The following is a 22,848-nucleotide window of genomic DNA, read 5'->3' on the forward strand; positions in this document are numbered from 1 at the left end:
AGCACCCATCCATCACACCCCTACCCAGCTACCTCTCTTCCTGACCCCGCTCAAGAGCTGGCGTTAAGAGGCAGACAAAAGGCTTAAAGCACACATAGTGTCCCGACCCTGATCTCGCAAACAAACCGGCATAGCGAGCCCAGAAAGCAAGCACCTCTCTAGGGGGGGAAAACGCTCAAGGTCAAACCCCCCCCCCCCCCTCCCTCCACACCCCACCCCCCCCCCACCCCCCCACCCAGTCCAATGAGTGACTCCAAACAAAGAGGGAAGTGAGGTCACAGTCAACAAGTGCCTCCATTCACATACATGAAAGCGCAAAGGGGGGAGTGGGCAGTGATTCAAGTCGGCTAGTTCAAAAACCCCGGGCGGAGGAGGGGCATTTTTCCATGTAAATGAACCCATTGACCAAAGACCTGATGCTAGCATTTGGACTGCCATGTATACACACACACACACACACACACACAGCGGGCAACTCCTACGTATATAGTGATTATGTTCGGGAGTGTCAGGGGATGAGAGGGGCACGGTCGCAATGTTGGTTCCACGGACCACCACATCAAAGCTGCTGTCAGTCACGTCACTGTCCCTAGGACCACCACATCAAAGCTGTTGTCAGTCACGTCACTGTCCCTAGGACCACCACATCAAAGCTGTTGTCAGTCACGTCACTGTCCCCAGCAAGCCCTGTTCAAGTTAGCCAGTAGAAGTCGGGGATGGATGTCGGGGGTGGATGGATTAGCACTCTAGAGCAGTGGTTCTCAAACTTTGTCATGTCAAGAACCCCAAAATTGATATGTATTTGGCCGCGGACCCCCATTTGAAAAAATGTTGTGCCAGGGACCCCCATACAAGATTTGTGTTAAAATGTTTCAAAAATATTCCAAATATTAAACATTTTTGCCAAATTTTGTAAATAGCAGATCTACAAGCTCACAACGCGTTGCGTTGTGAGCTTGTAGATCGGCAATTTTCAAATAGCCAATGTATATCGGGCTCAAGTGGTTAAACTGAATTGAATCCAAAATTAACTAATTTTGCTGGGAACTTTGAGAACCAATGCTCTAGGGGGCACTAACATCGTGAGATAATTCTTCTTTAACCGCTTTCAACCTGGGCGAAAATAGCCGATCTACAAGCTCACAACTGTGAGCTATTTGGCGTGTACAACAAAGTTGTGAAGGGGCTTAACTGGTTAATGTGTGTCTTCGTTTTGACAGGTCAATCCATGCGGCAATGCTTTCCACATTCATCTGGCAGTGTTACAAAAACGTGCCATTCCAGAACCATGGGACTCTCGACCAACTTAATGCATGTGACAAGAGATACTCTCTCATTCCTTCCCTTATTGGCCTCTGGCTTGTCTATGCACGGAGCATAGGGAGCGGAGGGGAGAGAGAGAGGCAGGACAGGGGGGTTGGGGGGGGGAGGGGGACAAGGGGGAGACAAGAATCTGCCCCTATCCTGGGGCACCCTCATCCTCGTGGCTATCTCCATCGGAGGACGACACAGTGATTCACATGCAAGCTCCCACAGACAGATAGCCCTCAGAATGGGCTCATTACTGGGCAGCGGCAGTGTTGTGATTTCAGGCCCGACAGGCTCCTTCTCCTGGGGGGCTTTTAAAAGCCCGCCGCTGACGCAGCAGCAGCAGCGAGGAATACTCTTGTAACGTTAATCGCCCCCACTTGACAGCCATCCACTCTCCAGGTATTTCTAAACAGTGGCCGAAGCCACCCAGGTTGGCTAACGCATTGCATACAGAGAGGAACGGTTGAGTTAAATAGAGGTGTCAATGAAAGGAGAACGCTTTGTGCGGGGATATAAAGGTCTGTGTGTATTTATTTGCAGCATGGTTCAAAAGAACTTGATTTATTCGGTGTATACGATCTATTAGCTATCACGGTTACTAGTTCATTAGGATTTCAGGCCCAGTTGTTCCCTGGAAACTTTGGATGGAACCTTTTTTTTCTCTCTCTCCAGACAACAGAAAATGTTTGAAGTCACACCTGTTTGACAGTTCATGGAACGATGCTGCAGCGTTGTATCAACAACACCATGAACACAGGCATTGAAGTAAACCCACTAGGGAAAGACAGATGTGCCGTACGGCCGTGTCACGGCCGCACGACTACTGAAACAACATGACATTATTTTCCATCAAGGCAACACTTTAAAAGCTCTTATCGTTGCCACTTCGCCTTTCAACGCGTCTCAGTCGCTCACGACACACATGCATGGAAATGTCAAGCGTCTGTGTGTCAGAAAGATGGCAGCTCCACAGTGGAAACAAGATGTCCTTAAACTTCATCTTTGTCAGCCATGTCATTGTGGAAACAACGTGTCTTCCTTTTCCTTTCAACGGGTTTTCACAAAAGTGTGCCGCCTATGTCAACTTTGGAAACCTTGACAAAATGTCGTGGTTCCAGCGCACCAGCGTGCAACGCCTGGGAAAATAGCATATCTAGAAAGCTCACGCACAACCGAGTATAAAACAGGCTTTACTGTAGCCATTCTTGGAAAACAAGACAGTTATGTGATACAGTAGAGATCCTGAGTGACGTAAAGTAACGTGAGCCAACGTTATCACAACCTTATCTTTGCTACATGTATCTTCCTGCGCTGATACACACAGTTTGTGTTTTGCATGCAGCACGGCCCGCCTGACAAAGCGCCGCTCGTTTTAATCTTTGTTTCAAAAACTTGATTCTCTGAAGAGCAGAGCAAAGAGAAGAGGGCGGGGGGGTTGAGGGGAGAGAGAGAGAAAGAGAGAGAGAGAGAGAGAAACCGGTCGTATGAATGGCCTTGGTAAAACAAATATCTTTTTAAATGTACAGAGACTGAGAGAGGGCCCGTCTGGCCAGCAGACTAGGGGCCGTTGTCGACCCAGAGCTGGCATTTCCATATGTGTCCTGAGTGACCAAATGAGGCGCTTGGCAGCTTGCAGACTCACTCACAGCTTCCCTAAACTGCCGCAACCCCTCCAAAGCCCCGGACTCAGCCAGCTCCACTTGGCAATCATGCCGCAGCTGCCAACGCAGATTCGAGACAAGCCTCCCCTTTGACAAAGACATAAAGCGTACAGAAAGAGAGAGGGGAGAGAGAGAGAGAGGAGAGAGAGAGAGAGAGGAGAGAGAGGGACAGAGTGAGAGACAGAGTGAGAGAGAGAGAGAGAGAGAGAGAGAGAGAGAGAGAGGGAGAGAGAGAGAAAGAGGACCATGAGATCATTGACCCCGACAAAGACTGCTTTTATACTTACCTCCTCAGGAACAGGGAATACAGGGGATAGCGGGGGCACCCCCCCCCCCCCCCCTCCCCGGGGATAGCGAAGGGTGCACACACACACACACACACACACACGCACATACACCCAACTCCACAACTGGTCCCCCCTCTTTCATTGCATGCAGTGTGCTAAGACCGATCACAATCTCAAAACTGAAAGGGCGCGTTGTATGTTCTCGTTGTGCTCTTTCGGCCGGGGTTCCGGTTTGATCGTTTCGCGTCGAAGTGTCCTTGAGCAAGACACGGACCCCCCCCCCCCCCCCCCCCCCCCCCACCCCCAACTGCTCCCAGTGAGCAGGTCGGTGCCTCGCACTGGTTCACCATTCCAATTATTACATTTTCCTTTAAGTTTCCTTTAAGATATCGTTGTCCAAAACGGCACAGGAAATGTTCAGGAACAGTGAAAATATTGTGAACTTGTAGATCGGCTATTTTGCATGTACTTGTACTTGAACTTGTAGATCAGCTACTTTCACTACTTTAGCTTGACACTCTCATGTGACAAAGTAGGGCAGTAATGACAACAACAAAAAAATCTAATATCATTCCTGTTCCGTCACATGGCATCTTGCAGTGAAACATGAAACACATTGCACTCATTCTCTTGATTCCTTTCCTTTCTCACCTAACCGGCAGTTCTCCCTGGTGGTCCCAACCGTGTTACTCAACACAATTTGCTCTGCAGCAATTAGGCTGCGGTTAGAGAGCCCCATATTTAGACAACGTTTTAGTCTGACGAGGAACAAAAGGGAGAGGCTTGGGGAGCATGTAGAGACAGACAGTAGTATACTGTAACTGTTACAGAAAAGGAGCGAGAAAGAGAGAGTCAGACCATGGCTCAGAGTAGGTGAGACCAAAATGGATTTTACCAGCTTATAGTGGCCTTTGTGGTTAGAGTGTCCACCCGTAGACTGGGAGGTTTGGGGTTCGATCCCTGGTATCCATGGTACCCAATGCCTCCCTGCCTGCTTGGCACTCAGCATCAAGGGTTTAGTCCTTGCGACATACTAGTGTCATGCCCAGGGGGTGGACTTGTACATCAAGTTGTCTCATGCTACGGAAACAAGAGATTGGCTCCTGATCATAGTTTGGGAAACCTTCCCAAGGCTACTTTATTTAACCCATTAAGACCTGAGGCTGATTCTAAAAATGTCTTCTAAATCCTAACAGTTTTCTGAAACGCTCATGTTGCCATAAGTGTTATTATTTAGTCAAAGCTCAAAACGTATTGCAAAGCGTTGTGAGCTTGGAGATCTGATACTTTTGCTACTTGAATTTTAATCCTGAGAAGAATAACAGTTTTGGACATATGAGGTTTCCACCCAGACAGAGACGATTTGTAGAAAACGTGCTTCTGGCATTCTGGAAGCGAAGGGACACGTGCCTTGTTCCCGAAAGTGTTTACATCCAGCCTGCTAGCTGTAAGCAGCACTGTAGCAGTGAGTACAGTATGTGCACCATGCATGCACACTCCTTCCTTCCCATAAAAAGACAAGGGGTGCCTTGCGAGCGTACCGTAGATACCCAGGCAGCGTTTGGCCTTCAAAGGGCTTCATTTATCGCTGCATCTGGAGAAGGGCCTATCTGATAAGACTGAGGAACCGCAGCCTTAAGGCACAGGACACCTCAAGGTCCCAAAAACTCAGCCCCGTACTCTGGCTCTTTTAATCCTCCTGCTCATTGTGTACCTGCTGCCCTTTGATGCAGCCTGCAGGTGTCTCCTCCTTATGCACATCTACAACACACACACACACACACACACACACACACACACACACACACACACACACACACACACACACACACACACACACACACACACACACACACACACACACACACACACACACACACACACACACACACACTTGAGGTTTGCGTTTGAGGTCAGGAAGATGGATGTATCTCATCCGGGGGGTTAAGGAGATATTAGAGGAGGACTGGATGTGCCATATCGTCGGGGTATCAGTGGGACTTAGTGAGAGGAGACAGAAGGAGATTGCTAGCCAAGCTGCACCCTCGTCAGAAGTCTTTCAATAAGCGCCCCGGCCGCCCACAGTTCCTAAAGGAGAGCATATTTCAAAGAACCACAGTGGAGGGAGGGGGGGGCACGGAGGAGACCCTCCAGATTCTCTCCCTCTGTTTACCACACACAGACTGTGGGGGGGGGGGGGTGAAAGAGGGAAGCATATTAAGGAGGTATTGGCCCGGTCCATCAGGTCACTCCAACTACTTTAAACCTCGGCGACGCACAATGGCCACCGCCGGGGCGACAATGGCCGCTGTTCAGACAACAAGCAAATCAAGCGTCCCGCACATAAAAGATTTATTGCACCAGTCAACAAAAGGCCGCCCACAAAGCTTCACTGCGAGCCGCTGTTATAAGGGCTTGCGTCGCCAGTGAACTCTGCTGGGTCAACTCGCTTTCTCTCTCGAGGGCCTCTCCACCACCCAACGATAAAAATTCAAATGAACCCGGGGTGGGGTGGGAGTGGGAGTGGGGGTGTGTGTGTGTGTGTGTGGGGGGGGGGGGGGGTGGCTGGATGTGGGGCCTTCACAAGCAACCTCCCAAGCAGAAAAGCTCTCTAGTTATTTTTCTTCCAGAACGGCAAACGAGGAAGAAAAAATAAAAAAAGTAATTATTTCTCCGCTCTGTGGTTATCGCCACGGTCCTGGGGTGTGAACGCTTTAGCTTACAACATGTGGGCAAAGGCACTGAGCGAAGCCGGAACGTGTTTCTGCTTTAATTAGGCAGAGGATTGTTTCAATAGCACCCCTTAATCAAGACTCAAATCTTCTCGCTCAACCCGCCAGACAAAGATCGTGACTGAGTATAATTTGCGCTTTTAGGGCCTCTTTTTTTTTTCTTTCTTCTTTTTTTTTTTACTGCCACGGCTCAGAGACCGAAGGCAGGTCAACAGGAGGTAAGTGTGTGGGGAGAAACTCAGACAGACAGACAGACAGACAGACAGACAGCGGTTGTGGTGGGTAGCCGTAGTTAGACAGTCTGCCGTCTGTTACCTGAGGCTGCACATGGCTCTGCTGCGGTGGCATGGCTGGTGGCGGCGGGGCTGTTCCTCTTCCGCTCGTGTCTGTAGACGAGGTGAGGTTTGTTGGGCTCGTCGTCGTACTCCTCCTCCCCCTCGCCGCTCATCAGAGGCTCCATGAAGTACTCCCCGTGTTGAGTGGTGAAGGTCCCGATCTGAAACACAAGAGCAAGGCGCGGGGGGGGATCATCATGAGTGAAGGCCAAGCATGTGCTTGCTTGCTTGCACGTGCAAAAGAAAAGCATGCAACAACGTCCGATGTGCGGATTATGGCATAGTTTGCATATAAGTAGTGGTTTGTCTCGCTCTGTGAGACCGCGCTGCGTTGCAGCCCTGGGCAGTGCTGTTGTGTTCGCATTAGTTCCATGCGTCTGAGCAACTTCACCTTTTCTGACAGGTGCTGCACGGCACGCTGAAAGAAACATGCTGACTCAGAAAGGTCATAAAATGCAGAAAAGGTCATAAAATATCAATAGAAATGTCAGTGTCAATCAACGTGAATGCTTAACTCGCCCTGGGATCAAGAGAACGGAACACGGCAGGATTATTGTATACATTTTCATTTGATCAGCACTAAATTTGAATACCACACAAGCCCCACTGTAGGCTATCTCATAAAAAGTGCTGTTGACTTGATTCCCAGAGCTAGTTGGTTGTCCTAAGGCATTGGAAAATGCCATTTCTGTTCACAAAGCCAGACTGTAAATGCCAAATTTATGCTCTGTCGCCCATGACGATTAATTGTCATTCAAATAATTGCGGTTACCACCGCGGTTTAATTGTGTGTTTGGCATTGAACATTGGAACATATGAAGCCTTTTAGGCTTCGTAATCAAAGATTGCACAGGGCAGATATGACGAATAACTGAAATATACAAAGACATTATTTAATATAAACGACAAGTTACTTCCGCGCGCCGCTGACGCTATAGCCACAGCTCTGTAATCGAGTTAGCCCTGAAACATGACTGTCAAGCGTCATGTGAACCATGGCTATAATCGAGTAAACCCAACGGCGACACAGGACATGTCGCGAAAACAGTAGCCACGGCCGACTTTCACAATTTACGGGTGGCGTAGGGCACCTATCATTGCTCACTTCACTGTTTCCACGTCGCCACATAATTTATTCCACTCACGACATTTCGGACAAAACGGAAGGTGAAGCACTTTCGTACCGTTTACCGTGCACACCACCGACACCGAACGGCGACGGGTTTCGCCGAAACAACACGAGCGGCCGCCATTGCACTCTGCCCATCTCCTCCACAACAACACACACGCAGCTCCTTTGCTTCAACCCCCCCCCCTTCTTACGTACCTCCTTTGTTCCACCCAGGCCGTTACTTTCACTTCACTCATGTCTCGATCACAATATGTCCGTCCTTCACGTGCCATGTTCATCCCAAACACAAAAACAAACAGCGACGGCCACAGCACAGCACGCTGCCCTGGTAAATCTGGTAAACAAACCAGCCTAGGTTCATGACACCAAAGGACTCCACAGTGATGTCATCATTATGCAACCCGGAAGTACAAATACCAAGGATACGTCAGTGATGTCAGTTGGGTTGCCAAGTTCTGCCAGGTTTTAAAAAACAAGCGACAGAAACAAGCAAACCGTGCATGAAAAAAAAAAGAACAGCCGAAGGGGTCCGCCATGTTCCAGGGGGGTCCCCGGGGGTCCCAACACTCACAGGGGGTCGGCGGACCACCAGGGGGTCCGCGGACCACCAAGGTAACAATAAATATTAACATTTTTTCCCAATTTATTATTTTTTTTTTTTTCCTTTTGGACAGTTTTACTCCGGCAAATTGGGTACCCCAATATACACGCGCCCACGCTGGGCCCCGTGCGCGGCTGGGGTTGAGGGGGGCGTAGCCCCCCGAAACTCTAGTTATTTAATATTTAATCATGTTTATTCATGTAGAAATTCATGTAAGCTTGTAGATCAGCTATTTCTGCTGTTTTTAAAATTTGAAAATGTGTGAAAATCTCTCAACATGGAAACGATTATGACGATTATGCAAAAATAATTGCGATTATCTCAAATTATTGCCATTAGACGATTATGTAATAATCTTGACAGGCCTAGCCAGGGGTTGTGACATGTTGTGGGCTTGTGGATCGGCTATTTTGCAGTGCACGACACAAGTATACACACAGGGCTTAAAAGGTGTGACAGAAAGTCATCCGAAGGGAGGAGTGACATCATTGTACACTGTCAGAGGAATGATAATATTGATGTGGCCGCTGAGTCCCTCGCTAAAGCCGCTTAGCCCGCTCAGCCGTGAGGCCGCTGCAGTGCGGTGTTTGTATGGTCATTTCATGCGCACACTTTAACAGGATATTTGGGACACTGGAATGTTATCTTTGGACGCAGCTCGATCTCTAACGGCCATCTCCGCGAGTGATGGACGTTTGAAAACACAAAGATCGGATGTGGGCCCTTTTTTCTCCTCTCTCCCTCACATTCAAACGGGGCAGGATTAAAGAGAGCTCAGAAACGAGCGCACAGCTCCTAAACATTATACAAAAAGCGCTGTAGGCTTTAATTCCTCGTGTGTTCATTGCTGTACTGTAAAGGGCTTGCCTGTAATAACATGACACAGGGTAGATCCTGAAAGCCCTCGGCCCGGCGCGCTGTGTCCACACTTTAGGATTTTAATCATTCCGGTTCATTTACGATTCCCTCTTAACGGTCCCATTCCTTAATGGGAACCATTAAGGAATCGGATGCAAGGCTGGTGGTGCAAGGCTTTAACGATTTAACAGGTCTGTTACAGGTCCATTTGGTTCCATTTGTACACTCTCAAGAGTTATGGTGGTCCTTGAAATGAAAAAAAGTTTGAGAACCACTGGTATTGTAATTGTATAGTGAGACGTGAAGTCCACATAACCAGCTCTGACAGTGTGATCTGAACCGGTTCTGGAAGCGGTTCCAAATGTGATGGAACCGACTCCGGTTCCTCAGCGCTGCGTGGACCCAGTTCCTGGATCCCAACCCTTTAACTGTGTCCACTGTCACTTCAGCCAGTCACTGTCCCCACATTGCTCCTCCTATCTCTGCAGGCTTGGCAAGTTGTTGCTGCTGCTGCTACTCAGCCATGGACCAGAGTATTAATGGAGTCAAGTTACAACGTGGCATTCTGAGGCAGGGAGGGAGGTGGGGGGGGGGGGGGGGGGGGGGGGGGGGCAGTATGTGTTGCTGGGACCATTTGTGTGCACAGCCATGAGCAAATATCTGTTGTGCCCCCCCAACAGACAGCCAGATGGGCAGTAGATGTTAGTCCCAGGCTGTATTATGCAACAACACTCACTGTTTGGGTGTCCCAACATCCCAACGCCTCACACTCGGGTGTTTGACTGTCATGTCACAGACTAAGCACACTTTGACACTTGGCGGAGTTGAGATCCAGTGCCCGCCTAAAGTTGTGGTATTCAGTGAGAATACAGTCACCTGGACCGTGGGTACATACATGGGCATTTCATTTAACCACTTTCAACCTGGTGTCCCTATTTTGGGAATGTCATCATTATAGACGAGATGTTTTCCACAGACGAGAAATTCTAAACATTTCCAATTTTTTCCAAAGAATTGCAAATTTCAAAAGAGCTGCAGATCGGTTATTTATGCCACGTGACACAGTCGTACGCAAAGCATAAAAAGGTTAAGTGGTTAATTAAACTGACTGGCCAAATGCCATTCCCACTGTGTGCCTGACTTATTCTAACCAAATATTGCTATAGGCCAAATAGTTGTGTCATGAATATATACAATGTTATGACACGGCTTGAATACACGATTCTGATTGGTCAATCTGCCTCTGTTGATGTTGCTATGGAAGCAGAAGCTTATATGCTAATAAAACACATTTTAAATCAATATTCTGAGTCAAAATGGTTGACTCGGTTCATAAGTAACTGTGTAATAAGTGAGATATTGAAAAGCAAGTGCGTCATCACTGCAAAATAAAAGCCTTCAGGGCGAAGCGGGACCTGCGCTTTGCATCAATCCTGCGTCAACATTATCCCAACATTATCCCTTACCCAAGTATTCGAACACATGTGACATTATTTTTACTATTGCTTATAATCATCATACAGTACCTAGTCCATACCCACATTTCCACCGACCATCCGGGCTATGGGGCCCGACGCCATGACAACAGGACCCATACTCTGCGGGGACCACGACCGTGACTAGAGATCCCAATAGCGCCAGGCAGTGAGGAGAACAGGGCAGAAGATTTTTTGACATAAAAATGGGAATAAACAGCTGAGATTTAGTGATATCGAAAAACGGGCTTCGGAGTTCCATGCGCATGGTGATGGTGAATGGCTGTGCGCGATTTGAGAGCAATAGCTCCAGGCACCGAGGAGAACCGGGCAGAAACGTGTTTGGGCTCACAGGTTTGGCTTCAGTGGTTTGGTCTCAGACAGACACTAACTACTACAGAAGTTACTAGAATTATAGGAGGATGTGCAAGTTCAGATCAAATGGTCAACCCACAGAGGAGAAAAAATAGATGAGTTCATTTAATAGTAAATAAAACTGGAAATGGCCTTAATCTGTCAAATGTGGCAAAACATAACTTTGTTAAGTAGTACCATTGATATGACATGACTAATGGCAGTGCACATGGCCAAGTTAACTTGCTTGTAACTTTAATGTGAGCATCCATCCATCCAGTCGTACTACTGTTCTAAAGAGATGAGATCATTCATAGAATACCACTGCTCTGCAATGTTTATGTGTGTATCTGATGAATTACTATCTATAAAGAAACACCTGCTTTTTACGGTCTTCTCTTTCTAGAGTTTTCCATGAGGTGACCTCACTGGGCCTGAGCAACACAAGTGCTCTGTTTAGTCAATGGAGGGGCCACAGTTCCAGGGTTTCCCAGCAATACTAGCCCAGGGGTTCTCAACCTTTTCAGGCTGCGACCCCCCCAAAATAATCATATTTGAACTGGGGACCCCCCACCCTGACAAGCACTTGGAATTGTAGCAGTTAAGGCATTAGATTGACTCTGTTCCACAGATAAATTGTGTCACTTCACTGTAATCTGTCGACCCCCCCCCCCCCAAAATCATGCGGGGACCTCCCTGGGGGTCCCGACCCACAGGTTGAGAACCACTGTACTAGCCCACTAGCAGATCTGGCCAAAGTCTGTACTTCACAGACACAGAGGCTGCTGTTCAGCAGTGGGTGCTGAATAGAGAGATGTACTGTACTGATATCCATTTTTTCCTTGCCGATGTACCGATTACCGATACCCGTAACTTGCGTATCGGTCGATACAGAGCACCGATCCGATACCAGTGTGTAATGTAAAAAATAAGCTAGGACAGTGGCTGTCAAAGTGGGTCCCAGTGGGGACTCTCTGGGTTACTTGAGGGGGTTCCAAATGGACCCTTAACAGGTCTGTAACTCAGAGAGTGTACAAATGGAACCAGTATACTCTCAGAGTTATGGGGGTCCACAAACCACTGATCTAGGAATACATGGTTAAATTAATAATTAATAATTGTTAAAGTGCAGCTACAAGTTAGTAAAATAATAATGTAAATAGTACAGTAAGAGTATAAAACAGTAGTGCCACATGAACTGAAGCGTTCAAAATACAAAATAATTGATGACTGTAAATGACAAACTGTATCATGTGATAAATTACATGGTGTAGGAATGGCATAGACTGACATACTCGCCGATACCGAGAACAGCATTTTACGCAGTATCGGCAGATTTTCCGATGGGGGGAAAATGGCCTCATAGTATCGGAAACAACTCCGAGCCAACCAGAGCTGAACTGGATCTTACGATGAGGGGGAAGATTCTCACTCTGACTGAGCGGAGGTCAAAGTCATGCCATGGATGGAATGTCTGTTGGCACACAGCTATTGTGTCACAAAGCCCACAAAGACACTCTGGTGGTGTCCAGAGGCTTGCTGCTGAGTCATCTGATGGTGACGTACAGAGGGGCTGCAGTCAATCTCTCTAAAAGCTGAACACGGCATAAAGGTGTCACGAGTCTGATCTTTACACAGATGTACATCACTTGGCACCGGGACTGAAAGAAGAAGAAGGCCCCCTTTTTTCCCTCGGCACATACTAGCCGACACGTCATGCACTTCCATTATGTGAGGGGGGACTGAAAAAGAGAGAGGGCCCTACGCAAACCACCGGTTCCCACGGTGTAAGTCACCGAGCACTTCCTTCGCGATCGTCACATACTGGCAGCGGTTGTCTCACCGACCACAGCATTTCCCAGTCCTCTTTTCTAGTCCAACACAGCTCACTGTGAAAAGGCACAAAGCCCTGCAAGCCACCACCATGTCACCCCCCCTCTCCAAACCCAACCCTGACCCCCTAGGGGGACTGCCTTGAGCCAAAAACGCTGGACGAAGGAGAACCTGCATTCTCCTAGAATGACCCCTTTGTTTTAGGACTTAATCATTCTTTAATGATCTCATCCAGGCAAAATGCACCCGGGCCATTGAGCCCCGGTGATCAGAGAGACAGAGACGGACGCATTTATGACCCGATAGCCTCTGGTGCCATGTCTCCATTGTCCTGTCATTCTCAATGAGTGGCGATGCGGATAACCAATGGCGATGGCTTGAAAAAGGATACAAATGTGCTTTGGATAAGAGTCATACATCAAAGTTCAGCAGAGGGGTAATTATGGGGCTTTATTACTCAGACAACTCCAATTGGCATAAATTAGATCTTGGATGCACGCATGAACACGAAAGAAATGTGATCTTTGGGAGTTATGATAAGCCTCGACAAGAGCACAATTACTGTGGGTATATCGTGGAAGTGCCAGTGAAGACACGCGGCCAAAACGGTACAGCTGATACGACTCCCTGCAGCCATGCTATCCTTGTCCCGTGCACAGTATGCACATATCTAAAATAAGGGTTATGTCACTGATAGGGGATGTTGAAGTGTGACTGTGACACAGAGGGTAAACTAAGAGCTCTCTTCTCTGAGTTCTCTCTCTCTCTCTCTCTCTCTCTCTCTCTCTCTCTCTCTCTCTCTCTCTCTCTCTCTCTCTCTCTCTCTCTCTCTCTCTCTCTCTCTCTCTCTCTCTCTCTCTCTCTCTCTCTCTCTCTCTCTCTCTCTCTCTCTCTCTCTCTCCCTCCAGCCAAAGACCCCCCCACTAGAATCCACACCAGAATCCGGCTGGCGCGACTGAGGTCAACCCCCTGCCCCAGGACCAGTAACCTTATCTGACCCATGAAGTCATCCCCTTCAAAACTTTAGCTGATTCTCTTGAAATGGAGTGAGAGATCTAAACGGCTCGGACACTGTGGCTGTCACAATCTGCATGCACGTCTCAACAGAGATGTGAAGAATCCTTTGCGGCCACTAATTCCAATACAATCCTAATACGTTCACAGTCAATGCAACGGACAGGTGGTGCAATGAGAATACACAAAACTCTTTATCTATGAGCATCTTAAGGACATCTGCTCATGATAGCGCCTGGAGAATTACTCTTTGTTTATTATTTTATAAAGTGCAAGATGATGTGATTGACGGACCGCTGTTAAATGCAGTTGGCATGACATATAGCAAGCGACACTCCGATTTGGCTCGACAGTAAGTTATTAACGCGTGCATGACAGCAAATCATTTGGCAGACATTTGACTCCCTAAACATATCTTGTAAATCATATGACAGGTTGTTGTCACATGCAGGCTCCTAGACCGGTGCAATAGCATCACCCCACAAGCATCGGCGGGATGCTCTTGCTCTCCGTGTGGCCAATAATATAGAATGTCCTGCAACACTTGCTCTTGTTACACCACCAGTATGTGCTCTGCTCTTCACTTATTGGGGGGGGGGTATGCATGTAATCCCTTGAAATGGGCAGAAGAAGCAAGGAGCAGGCCTGCCAACATCCGACTGTGAGAATCTTTTTTTTAACTTGTTAACAGATTAGATGTCATGTGTTCTGGTGAATTTTGTGAGTTTTAAACTTTTATCAGGCTTGCTTTACTAGCATTGGAAGATGATGGGTACAATTTCATCCATTAAAACGCTAAAAGTAGGCCTACAGAAATTGATTTGACGACTGAAGCAATTTAAGACCCATCTCTAAAAATATCCATTCATTTTAAAAGTGAATATCTTTGTATGATTGCATGCACTGATTACAACCCCCAAGCGGGGGGGCCTGGGGGTCCTCCCCCAGATACTTTTTTTTTAACATAGTAGATGTAATTTCCTCTGTTCTGATGAATTTGGTAGAGTTTGATACCAAATCAAGGAGAAAAAAATCAAGGGGAAATGACAATCAAGGAGTTATCAAGTTGAAATCAAGGAGTGTTGTTGGCAGCACTGAAAAGGAGGCTTTCTTGTCATCAGCGCCTGATAAATGTATCTAAGTTTAGAGGAGGGGTGGGGGGTATGTGGGGGGGTGCGGGGGTTGCATACTCACAAGGCCGGTGCACAAACTGAAGACGGCAGGGAATTCACTCTTGGCGTTGACGTGTCCGCGGAAGAAGCAGTGGCGCATACCGCCGATGTCGGGGTCTTGGAAGTCCTGGAAGTGGGGGGCGCCTTGGGCCGTGTCGTTGCTGCTGGGCTCCGCCGCCCCCAAGTGAGTGACCGAGTACGCGGGGGCGATGAAGCCGGCGTCGGCCGTCAGGTTGAGGTGGAAGCGCTCCCCGAACGCCAAGATCCTGTAGTGATGGTGAGCCGGCAGGTCGACGTCATTTAAACTCCTCCGTCTCCTCTTGTAGTGCTGTTTGTGGGGGAACGACTCTCCGAATTCATTCACACGGAGCGGGGTGATGATCTCAAAGGATGACAACTGCTTGATGAAACTTTCTAAAAAATAAAGAAATAGATACATAAAAGTGAACTTTTTTTTGAAAGAAAGTAACGGTATGGTTAATCACGCTTTGCAGACTTGCAGCCAAACAGTACCCAACAGTACCCTAACACGCAATGGTACAAGCCTTGGATCAAGACGTAGATGTATTTTATCGATTTTGACATTTGCATACGATAGTAAAAGTCAGACTCGATAAAATACATCTATGAATGATGTAGTCTTGATCCAAGGTTACAATGTTACTAAAACAGCCTGACAGTCACATAACCCTCTCGCATCCTTCTCAACCTCTATGGGATACATTACAGTTACACTGTTTCATCATTTACCCGGGTGATATATTCCTAGCCTTGGATCAAGAAGACTATCATAGATGTATTTGATCGATTTTGACACTTGCATATCTATAATCCGAAAGACTCTATAACATACATCTATGATATTCTCGATCCAAGGCTGATATATCCCCCATAGATCCAAAACAAAAATACTACCTTGTTTCGGATGCAATCTGTATTCCAACGTGTTTCGGACCAGTGCTGACAGGTGACATGTTAGTCCGACCAGCCAGATTGCAAACTGCATGATTTAACCTCCGCTAAAGCAACCCAAGGAGGCTCTCCTCTCCTCTCCTCTCCAAGCAGCAGTGTGCCCTCTCCTCTCCTCTCCTCTCCTCTCCAAGCAGACCCTCTCCTCTCCCCTTCTCAGGCGGATCTAGTAGATCCAGTAGTAGATCTAGTGGACCCTCTCCTCTCCTCTTCTCAGGCGGACCCCCCTCTCCTTCTCCCCGGCTTGTCAGCAGCAACAGGTCGTGGTGGTGGGATCTGTGGAGGCTCTCTGTCTCTGCAGCAGCACCACGACTCTTACAAAGTGCACTGGCCTCATCGCAATCGCATTGCAAAAGTTGCATCCAGCGTCCTGTGCGTAAACAACGCGCTAGTTACGATGACATTCCCTCCACAGCCACAGAAAAGTGCTGTCTAATGTAAAGCAATTCTATACGGAGAAAGGAGGGCTCTCTCTCTCTCTTTCTCTCTCTCTCTCTCTCTCTCTCTCTCTCTCCCAGTCCCTGCCTGAGCCATCCATAGAACAGCCCTTGCACCCTAAGCACTCACACACATACACACACATACACACTCACACACACACACTCAGAAGCAACGCCCCTGTCAGACCGCGGGAGCCAATGGTGAGAGCGCGCCGAGACCACCACACTTTTTTCGGGGCAGGGATTAGCTCTGGTCCACAGCGTTAGAAGGAGTTCTCCTTAAACGCTATGGTACTTTCGAGCCGTTGCCCGCACACCCGCGGTAGCGCAGGCTGCGCAGCCTCTGGTCTGTAGTAAAAATATAAAATACACTTTCGCTAGTCACCAAAACAAAGACGGTTTTAAGATGTTAAAATCCTACTGTCCTTAGCGGGAACACTCGGAGCCCACCACCTCACGTCTAAAATACACCTTTTGGCCAGAAAAGAAAATATTTCACCCGATGGAAAAATGTTTTAGTTGCTCCACTGCGCCCCCTATGTATCTGGTCAATAGAATGTTTCTATTGACCAAATCTGTAGGGGGCGCAGCTGAAGGGAACTCCCTCTAACGCTATGGACCAGAGCTAGTAGGGATATAATGTGCTGCTTTGGTAAACTGGAGGATGTTCCCATGAAAATAACCACCACACCACCAGCATTAATATGTTCCCAAACATCTTCACTTTTCTGGCTAAAATGTTCTTGGTTCACCCTTATATCTCTGTAATTAATTGATATTATTATTAATAATAGTAGTAGTAGCCTAGTAGCAAAAAATAATGTATGTGGTCAACAACAAAGGCACATAAACTGCAACAAAATGAGATAAACAATAGCATATATTGAGACATATTATGATTTGTTATTATGCCCCAAAATGACTGGATATACAGGTTTTGTAGCAATTTGAAATATTAGACCTTGAATGTTTAAGCATGTTCTAATGATCATGTACTTTACTTTACTTTACTTAAAAACATTTTCCCAAATATGTTTTTTTTTAAACATTTTGGACAAAATAGCTATATTTTTCATTAAGGTGCCCAGATGTCCCTAGTGCCCACCTATCCTGTTACCCTCATTACATTGTGCAACGTGGTTAAAACTGATGAAAGAGACATTGTCAACTCAAGTGATTAAAGAAACAGCCCATTGAGACATTCTGCGCACAGAGTCATCCACTGTGGACTAAGAGGTAAAGTGGTCTTTTTTTGGCCAATGGTGTGGTCAGCTTCTCGTTAATCATCTGGACACCTAAAGTCTTACATACTTGATGGACGTTTCAAAGAACTCTCGTTTTTCATCTCCTCCAGGCACAAAATGTCAACTCATTGTGCGTGATTAGATATGGTGGGCTCACCGGAAACACTCTTCTTGGATCTGGGAAGCTTTGCTTTGACTTCTACACAAAACATCCAAGACTCTATAAGTCATGGCAATCATTTATTTTAAAAAGGCACATTCACTCTGATGTTGGCTTTCGGTTAAAAGAAGGGAACTTACTAAAAAACAACAAAAGAAGGTATAAATACAAATACATGTAAAAAAAAAACTAGGACATTTTCCAGTTTCTTTCATTGCTCCATTTATAGATCACTCACTCTGTTACTTCCATCTGCTTCAATACATATTTATTTAACCCTACAATCCTGATGGTTTATGTCTCTCCAGGTGAGAAATGTAATTGCAAGATGTCTGAACTACATATACAATAAAGATGGCAGTCAGGGGTCATAAATATATGTCTGTACATATTGTATGTGGCGAGGCTTGTCCTTATCCGTGGCACATTTTAGATTTTGTTTTTACATAACATTATAATGTTCTCATTTTGATCATAAGACCCAATTGCTGAATGTCAGTCTCCAGGTTTTCTTCAGAATAGCTTATGTATGACACCAATTTGCTAAAGTAGCCTATATGACACTGGAACATTGAGTGTCCACTATACAGCACAGTGGTTCTCAAACGTTTTATTTTCAAGGGCCCCCATAACTCTCTGAGTTACAGACCTATAATGGTTCATTTGGAAGCCCAAAGGTCCCTCTCGACCCGCTTTGAGAACCACTGCGCTAGTATACATTTAGGGCTGGCTCTTTGTGTGTTTCTGGTAACATTATTGTTCGCTCATTTGTATGTCCATGGCAAAAATATATTTTTGAAAAAACATTCCACCACAAGCATATGGGATGACCCCTGATGGCAGTGCATCTATAATGTCCTATCTGGGGCATCTAGGGCCCTATCTAGTGTCCGGTGTGCCATCTGCTTCAAATAACTTTCTTGCGTTAAAAAAAGTGTAATAATTTGATAACTATAAAATATCTTTTTCAAATATTCAAAAAGTCCCGGATATTCCCAAAGGAGACTAACATTAAAGCTTCTAAGTGAAAGTATGGCAGAGCTACTGTGCCAAAGTTTTAAGGAGAACATAAATAAATAAGGAATAGTGACAATAACGTAACATCTCTCTTAAGAGATCGATCCCACTAATAAGTCCTGGAAACAATGTAATTAATGCACACTTTGGAGACATTGGGAGTGTTTGTAAAACAATGCAGTTTGTTGCTGATTCAGTGTCCATGTCGAGCCTCCTATAATCTGATTAGAGAATTTGGGAAATCTCTTCTCTTCCCGTAACTGTCCATTTCTGTGAATCTTCCCCGAGGAGTTTTTCATTCAAGGCTCAATCATTGAGCCATTGATTCTACACAGCCACACTATCTGCATTTCACACATCAAAGTCGGTTACAACTTTGAAGGAGGGTGAGAATTTCAGGCAGACAGGAGGAGAGACTTGGAGTAGAGCCCCTCCTTCACGTGGAAAGGAGCCAGTTAAGGTGGTTCGACATCTTCTAGTACGGATGCTTCCTGGGCGTCTCCCTAGGGAGGTCCTCTGGGCATGTCCCACTGGGAGGAGACCACGGGGCAGACCCAGGACCAGATGGCGGGGATTACATCTTTACGCTGGACTTGGAACGCCTCAGAATCCTCCTGGATGAAGTGGCTAAAACGCTGGGAACTGGACTTCTGCGTTGCTGTGATGCGGAAGTCCCGAAAAGTCAACATGTGCCCTATTTGCCCCCCCCCCCCCCCCTTCAAGACACACGTTGACGTTTGGTCACTAAGTCACAATATGCCTTTTGGGGAGTGAGACAGTGTTGATAAATTCATGGAATCTCTGTGTGTGTCTGTGTGTCCCAGTATATCTCGAGAACCGTCCAACCGATCGACCTAAAACTCTGCGTGCGTATCGCAGAGGACCCGATGGTGCACTGAGTTCAGTCACCTATGACAGTGGTTCTCAAACTTTTACATGTCAAGGACCCCCAAAATGTTATGTGTTTGGCCCGTGGACCCCCATATGTACCACTGTACCAGGGACGCCCAGAAGAGAAGATGTATGTAAAAATACAAAACAAAACAAAATATTCGAAACATAAAACAAAAATCACACCCAGTGTGAAGAGAGTGGTGCCTTTGAAAGTGTAACTGGTTGCATCCGCAACAATCAGCAACACGTTGTCACGTGTCACGTGACAACATATTGTCACGTGTCACGTGAAGCTTGACCAATCAGCCGTGCTCAAACATACGGACGGACATACGGACACACGGACAAAGTCAAATGTAGGAGTGGTTGGCACCACTCAAAAACAAAAGAAATACTTTAAAAAATAGCAGATGTACAAGCTCGCAGTGCGGCACGAAGTGACGTGCTGTGAGCTTGTATATCTGCTATTTTTAAATAGCCAACATATAAAGGGATAAAGTGGTTAAAATTATTTTGATGCTGTATTAACTACTTTTGCTCCCCGGACTTTGAGAACCGCTATCATAGAGGCCTGTGTGGCTAAATGAACAGAGCCTTGTATTAGAGAGTTCCACCAAGGGGCAGAAAACAGCGCCGGTCACGTGGTTCATGTAACTGGAAATAGTGACAAACGCTCATAGACTCCAGTGCATTCCTTAACTTCCGGTTCAGGGCTGTTGGTAGTCATGGCTGCCAGTTCCCACCTGACGTCATGTGGGAGTTCCGACTGCTCCAGGCCGTATTGAATAACTGCCAGCTTGCATAATGTCTTGAGACTAGGACTTAAGTCTAAGATATGAAGGGTATCAGAGTATGTGCCTCCGTTGTAGTATGCTACAAAGAGAATGATACGATCTCCCACCATGCATCTGTGGTGGTGATACATCTCAGACGGACCATTCCCCTTGACCTCAACCTTCTTCAAGGAGAAGGTCTCTGAATTGAGTTTCCACAGACCATCATAATAATTGAAGTTATTGTTTTCGCCACCAAACAGCTCTCCTTTGTGGGCAAAGGCTGAATGACTCCTGCGTCCTTCTGGAAGCAGCTGTGCAGAGGGCGAGCTCAGCCAGCAGTTGGTCTCTGTGTCAAACACTTTGATTGTTGTTTCCTTGTTGTCCTGGCCCCAAAATACAAACATCTTTGTCCCGATTATTGAGTGAGCTGACAAAGGGTCACCTAACCAAAGTGGTGGGGTGCCTCTGGTGTTAATTAAAGACCAGATCATCGTGGTGGTGTCCAACTTGTACAGGTCACTTGTAATTTTGACTACATTAAGCGTGCTGAATCCTCCATAGATAAACATGACCTTCCCCAAGACACAGGCTGATGCCTGCTGCTTCGGCTCTGGAACATTGCCAGAAATCTCGGGTCTGAACAACCTGTGGGTGTCGACATCAAATGCATAAAGAACTTTCCAGTTCTCACCTCTGTTATAAAAGCCTCCACCCCAAAGGTAGATCACATCTTCTATCAGCACAGCTATGTGGTTGACGAGCCTGTAGGGAACCTCGAGGGCATGTTGTCTTCTAGTTGCCACTGGGGGCAACTTCCTCCAGCGTAAAGACACTGCGTTGAACACATCCACATCCATCCTATGTACATGTGTTGTAGAGTTGTACATTGGCATACTGGGTCCAAAGTAGTACACTTTGTGTCCAACCGCCACTACAGTGCCATCTTCTGCTTTGTAGGGCACTCCTTCGAGATTCACTGTCCACCGATAGATTTTATCACTCACTCGGTTAAAAATGTGTATCACTGGGCTCGGTATCACTTATATTGGTACAGTGGTACAAATGACAAGAGAAGCTAGACCAGTGAATGAAGCCAATGGATTGGGTTAGCCAATCAGTGTAGCCGATGGGTTGGGTTGGCCATCAGGATCTTATTGACCTTTATCATCTATCTATACACTCTACAGGTCTGTCTGCGAGTGTGCTAGTGTTTCTGTCCTTCACTCTTGCCCACATATGGAGTTCCACACTGACATTGACATTGTCAATATGACACCATCAATATGATGTTCCCCAAATCTTTCCCAAATATGGTGTTGTGCATGGCAGTGTAGAGTGGGAAGTCAGTCGGATAAGCGGTTGTCCGTAAATATCTATAAAATCCTCAAATCTCTGTATCTGATGACTGATGGAGATCCCTGACTTCATCAATATGATGTCATAGTACTGGTGATACAGACAGGCCTCCAAATACTATGATAATGGGTATTGCACTAAGTAGCATACGTTCCCAACCAGGGGCATGTGTTCCCAACCAGCACCCAATGTGAATTCATAATCCTAGATCCACCTTCATATTTGGGCAAGACTTACTTACTTACTTACTTATCCCCATTACGCCGGCTGGCGCATAGGGCAGCAACAAAGTTTCTCCACTTGCATCTGTCTTTGGCCATCTTCTCTATGGTCCCCCAGCTCTGGTGTTGTTGCTGGAGCTCCTTCTCTATCGTCCTCCGCCATGTCGTTTTAGGCCTCCCTTTCTTTCTTTTGCCTTCTGGGGTCCAGTGTAATGCGACTCTTGGGATCGCGTTGATGTCCATTCTGAGGACATGGCCAATCCAGGTCCACCTGCGTTTATTGATTATGCAGAGCATGTCGTCCTGTTGGGTGATGTTGAGGAGATTATTGTTTGAGATGGTCTTGGGCCAGAATATTCGCAGGTTTTGCGCAGGCATGATGTGTGAAAAGTGGATAGTTTATGGATGTCGCTTTCTGTGGTTTTCCAGCATTCTGCACCGTATAGCAGTGTTGACAGTACGCAGCTTTGGTAGATCCGGAGTTTTGTTTTGGTGCTGTATTGTTTTGACTTCCAGATTTGTTTGAGTCTTATGAAGGTTGTGTATGCCTTGTTGATCCGGTTTTGAATGTCCTTACTTGCTCCCCCATCATGGTGGATGATACTGCCAAGATATGTGAAATGATCTGCGTTTTCCAGGACCTGTTCCTCTATCGTTATATGTGTTGGTGTATTGGTGTTGATGGGCATGACTTTGGTTTTATTGTTGTTCACGATCAGTCCAACTTGTTGGCCGTAGTGTTGGAGTCTGTTTGTTTTTTCTTGAAGATGTGTGTGTGTATGTGACATAAGGGCTAGGTCATCCGCAAAGTCAAGGTCTTCGATGGTGGAATGGAGGGTCCAAGACTGACGTCATCAATATGGCATCCTCAACAGTTTTAGAACGAATGCCAGGCTTACGTTATATACAACCTAGTTCCTCTCCCTGCTGTAGGAGTTGTTAGTGAAGCCTAGTGGTTGACAGTCTTAAGGCTTTTCCACACGGCGAGCGACAAGACACAACAGCT

The 22,848-nt window shown here is 46.6% G+C and overlaps 1 protein-coding gene across 1 annotated transcript in view; it reads right to left on the bottom strand.

Annotated features, from left to right (window-relative positions):
- The window catches only part of LOC311047672 (A disintegrin and metalloproteinase with thrombospondin motifs 20), a 159,128-nt gene extending 142,916 nt beyond the window's left edge, over window positions 1-16,212 (bottom strand). The window contains exons 1-3 of the mRNA XM_084060470.1: window positions 15,681-16,212; window positions 14,788-15,179; window positions 6,307-6,487 (exon numbers count right to left, since the gene is read on the bottom strand). Of these exons, the coding sequence (XP_083916596.1) occupies window positions 6,307-6,487; window positions 14,788-15,179; window positions 15,681-15,771 (664 nt within the window). The 5' untranslated portion in view covers window positions 15,772-16,212. The remainder of the gene's footprint in view (window positions 1-6,306; window positions 6,488-14,787; window positions 15,180-15,680) is intronic.
- Window positions 16,213-22,848: the final 6,636 nt, after the last annotated feature.

This window comes from Gymnoscopelus microlampas (assembly GCF_963454915.1).
Source record: "Gymnoscopelus microlampas genome assembly, chromosome: 6".
Classification (NCBI taxonomy): Eukaryota; Metazoa; Chordata; class Actinopteri; order Myctophiformes; family Myctophidae; genus Gymnoscopelus; species Gymnoscopelus microlampas.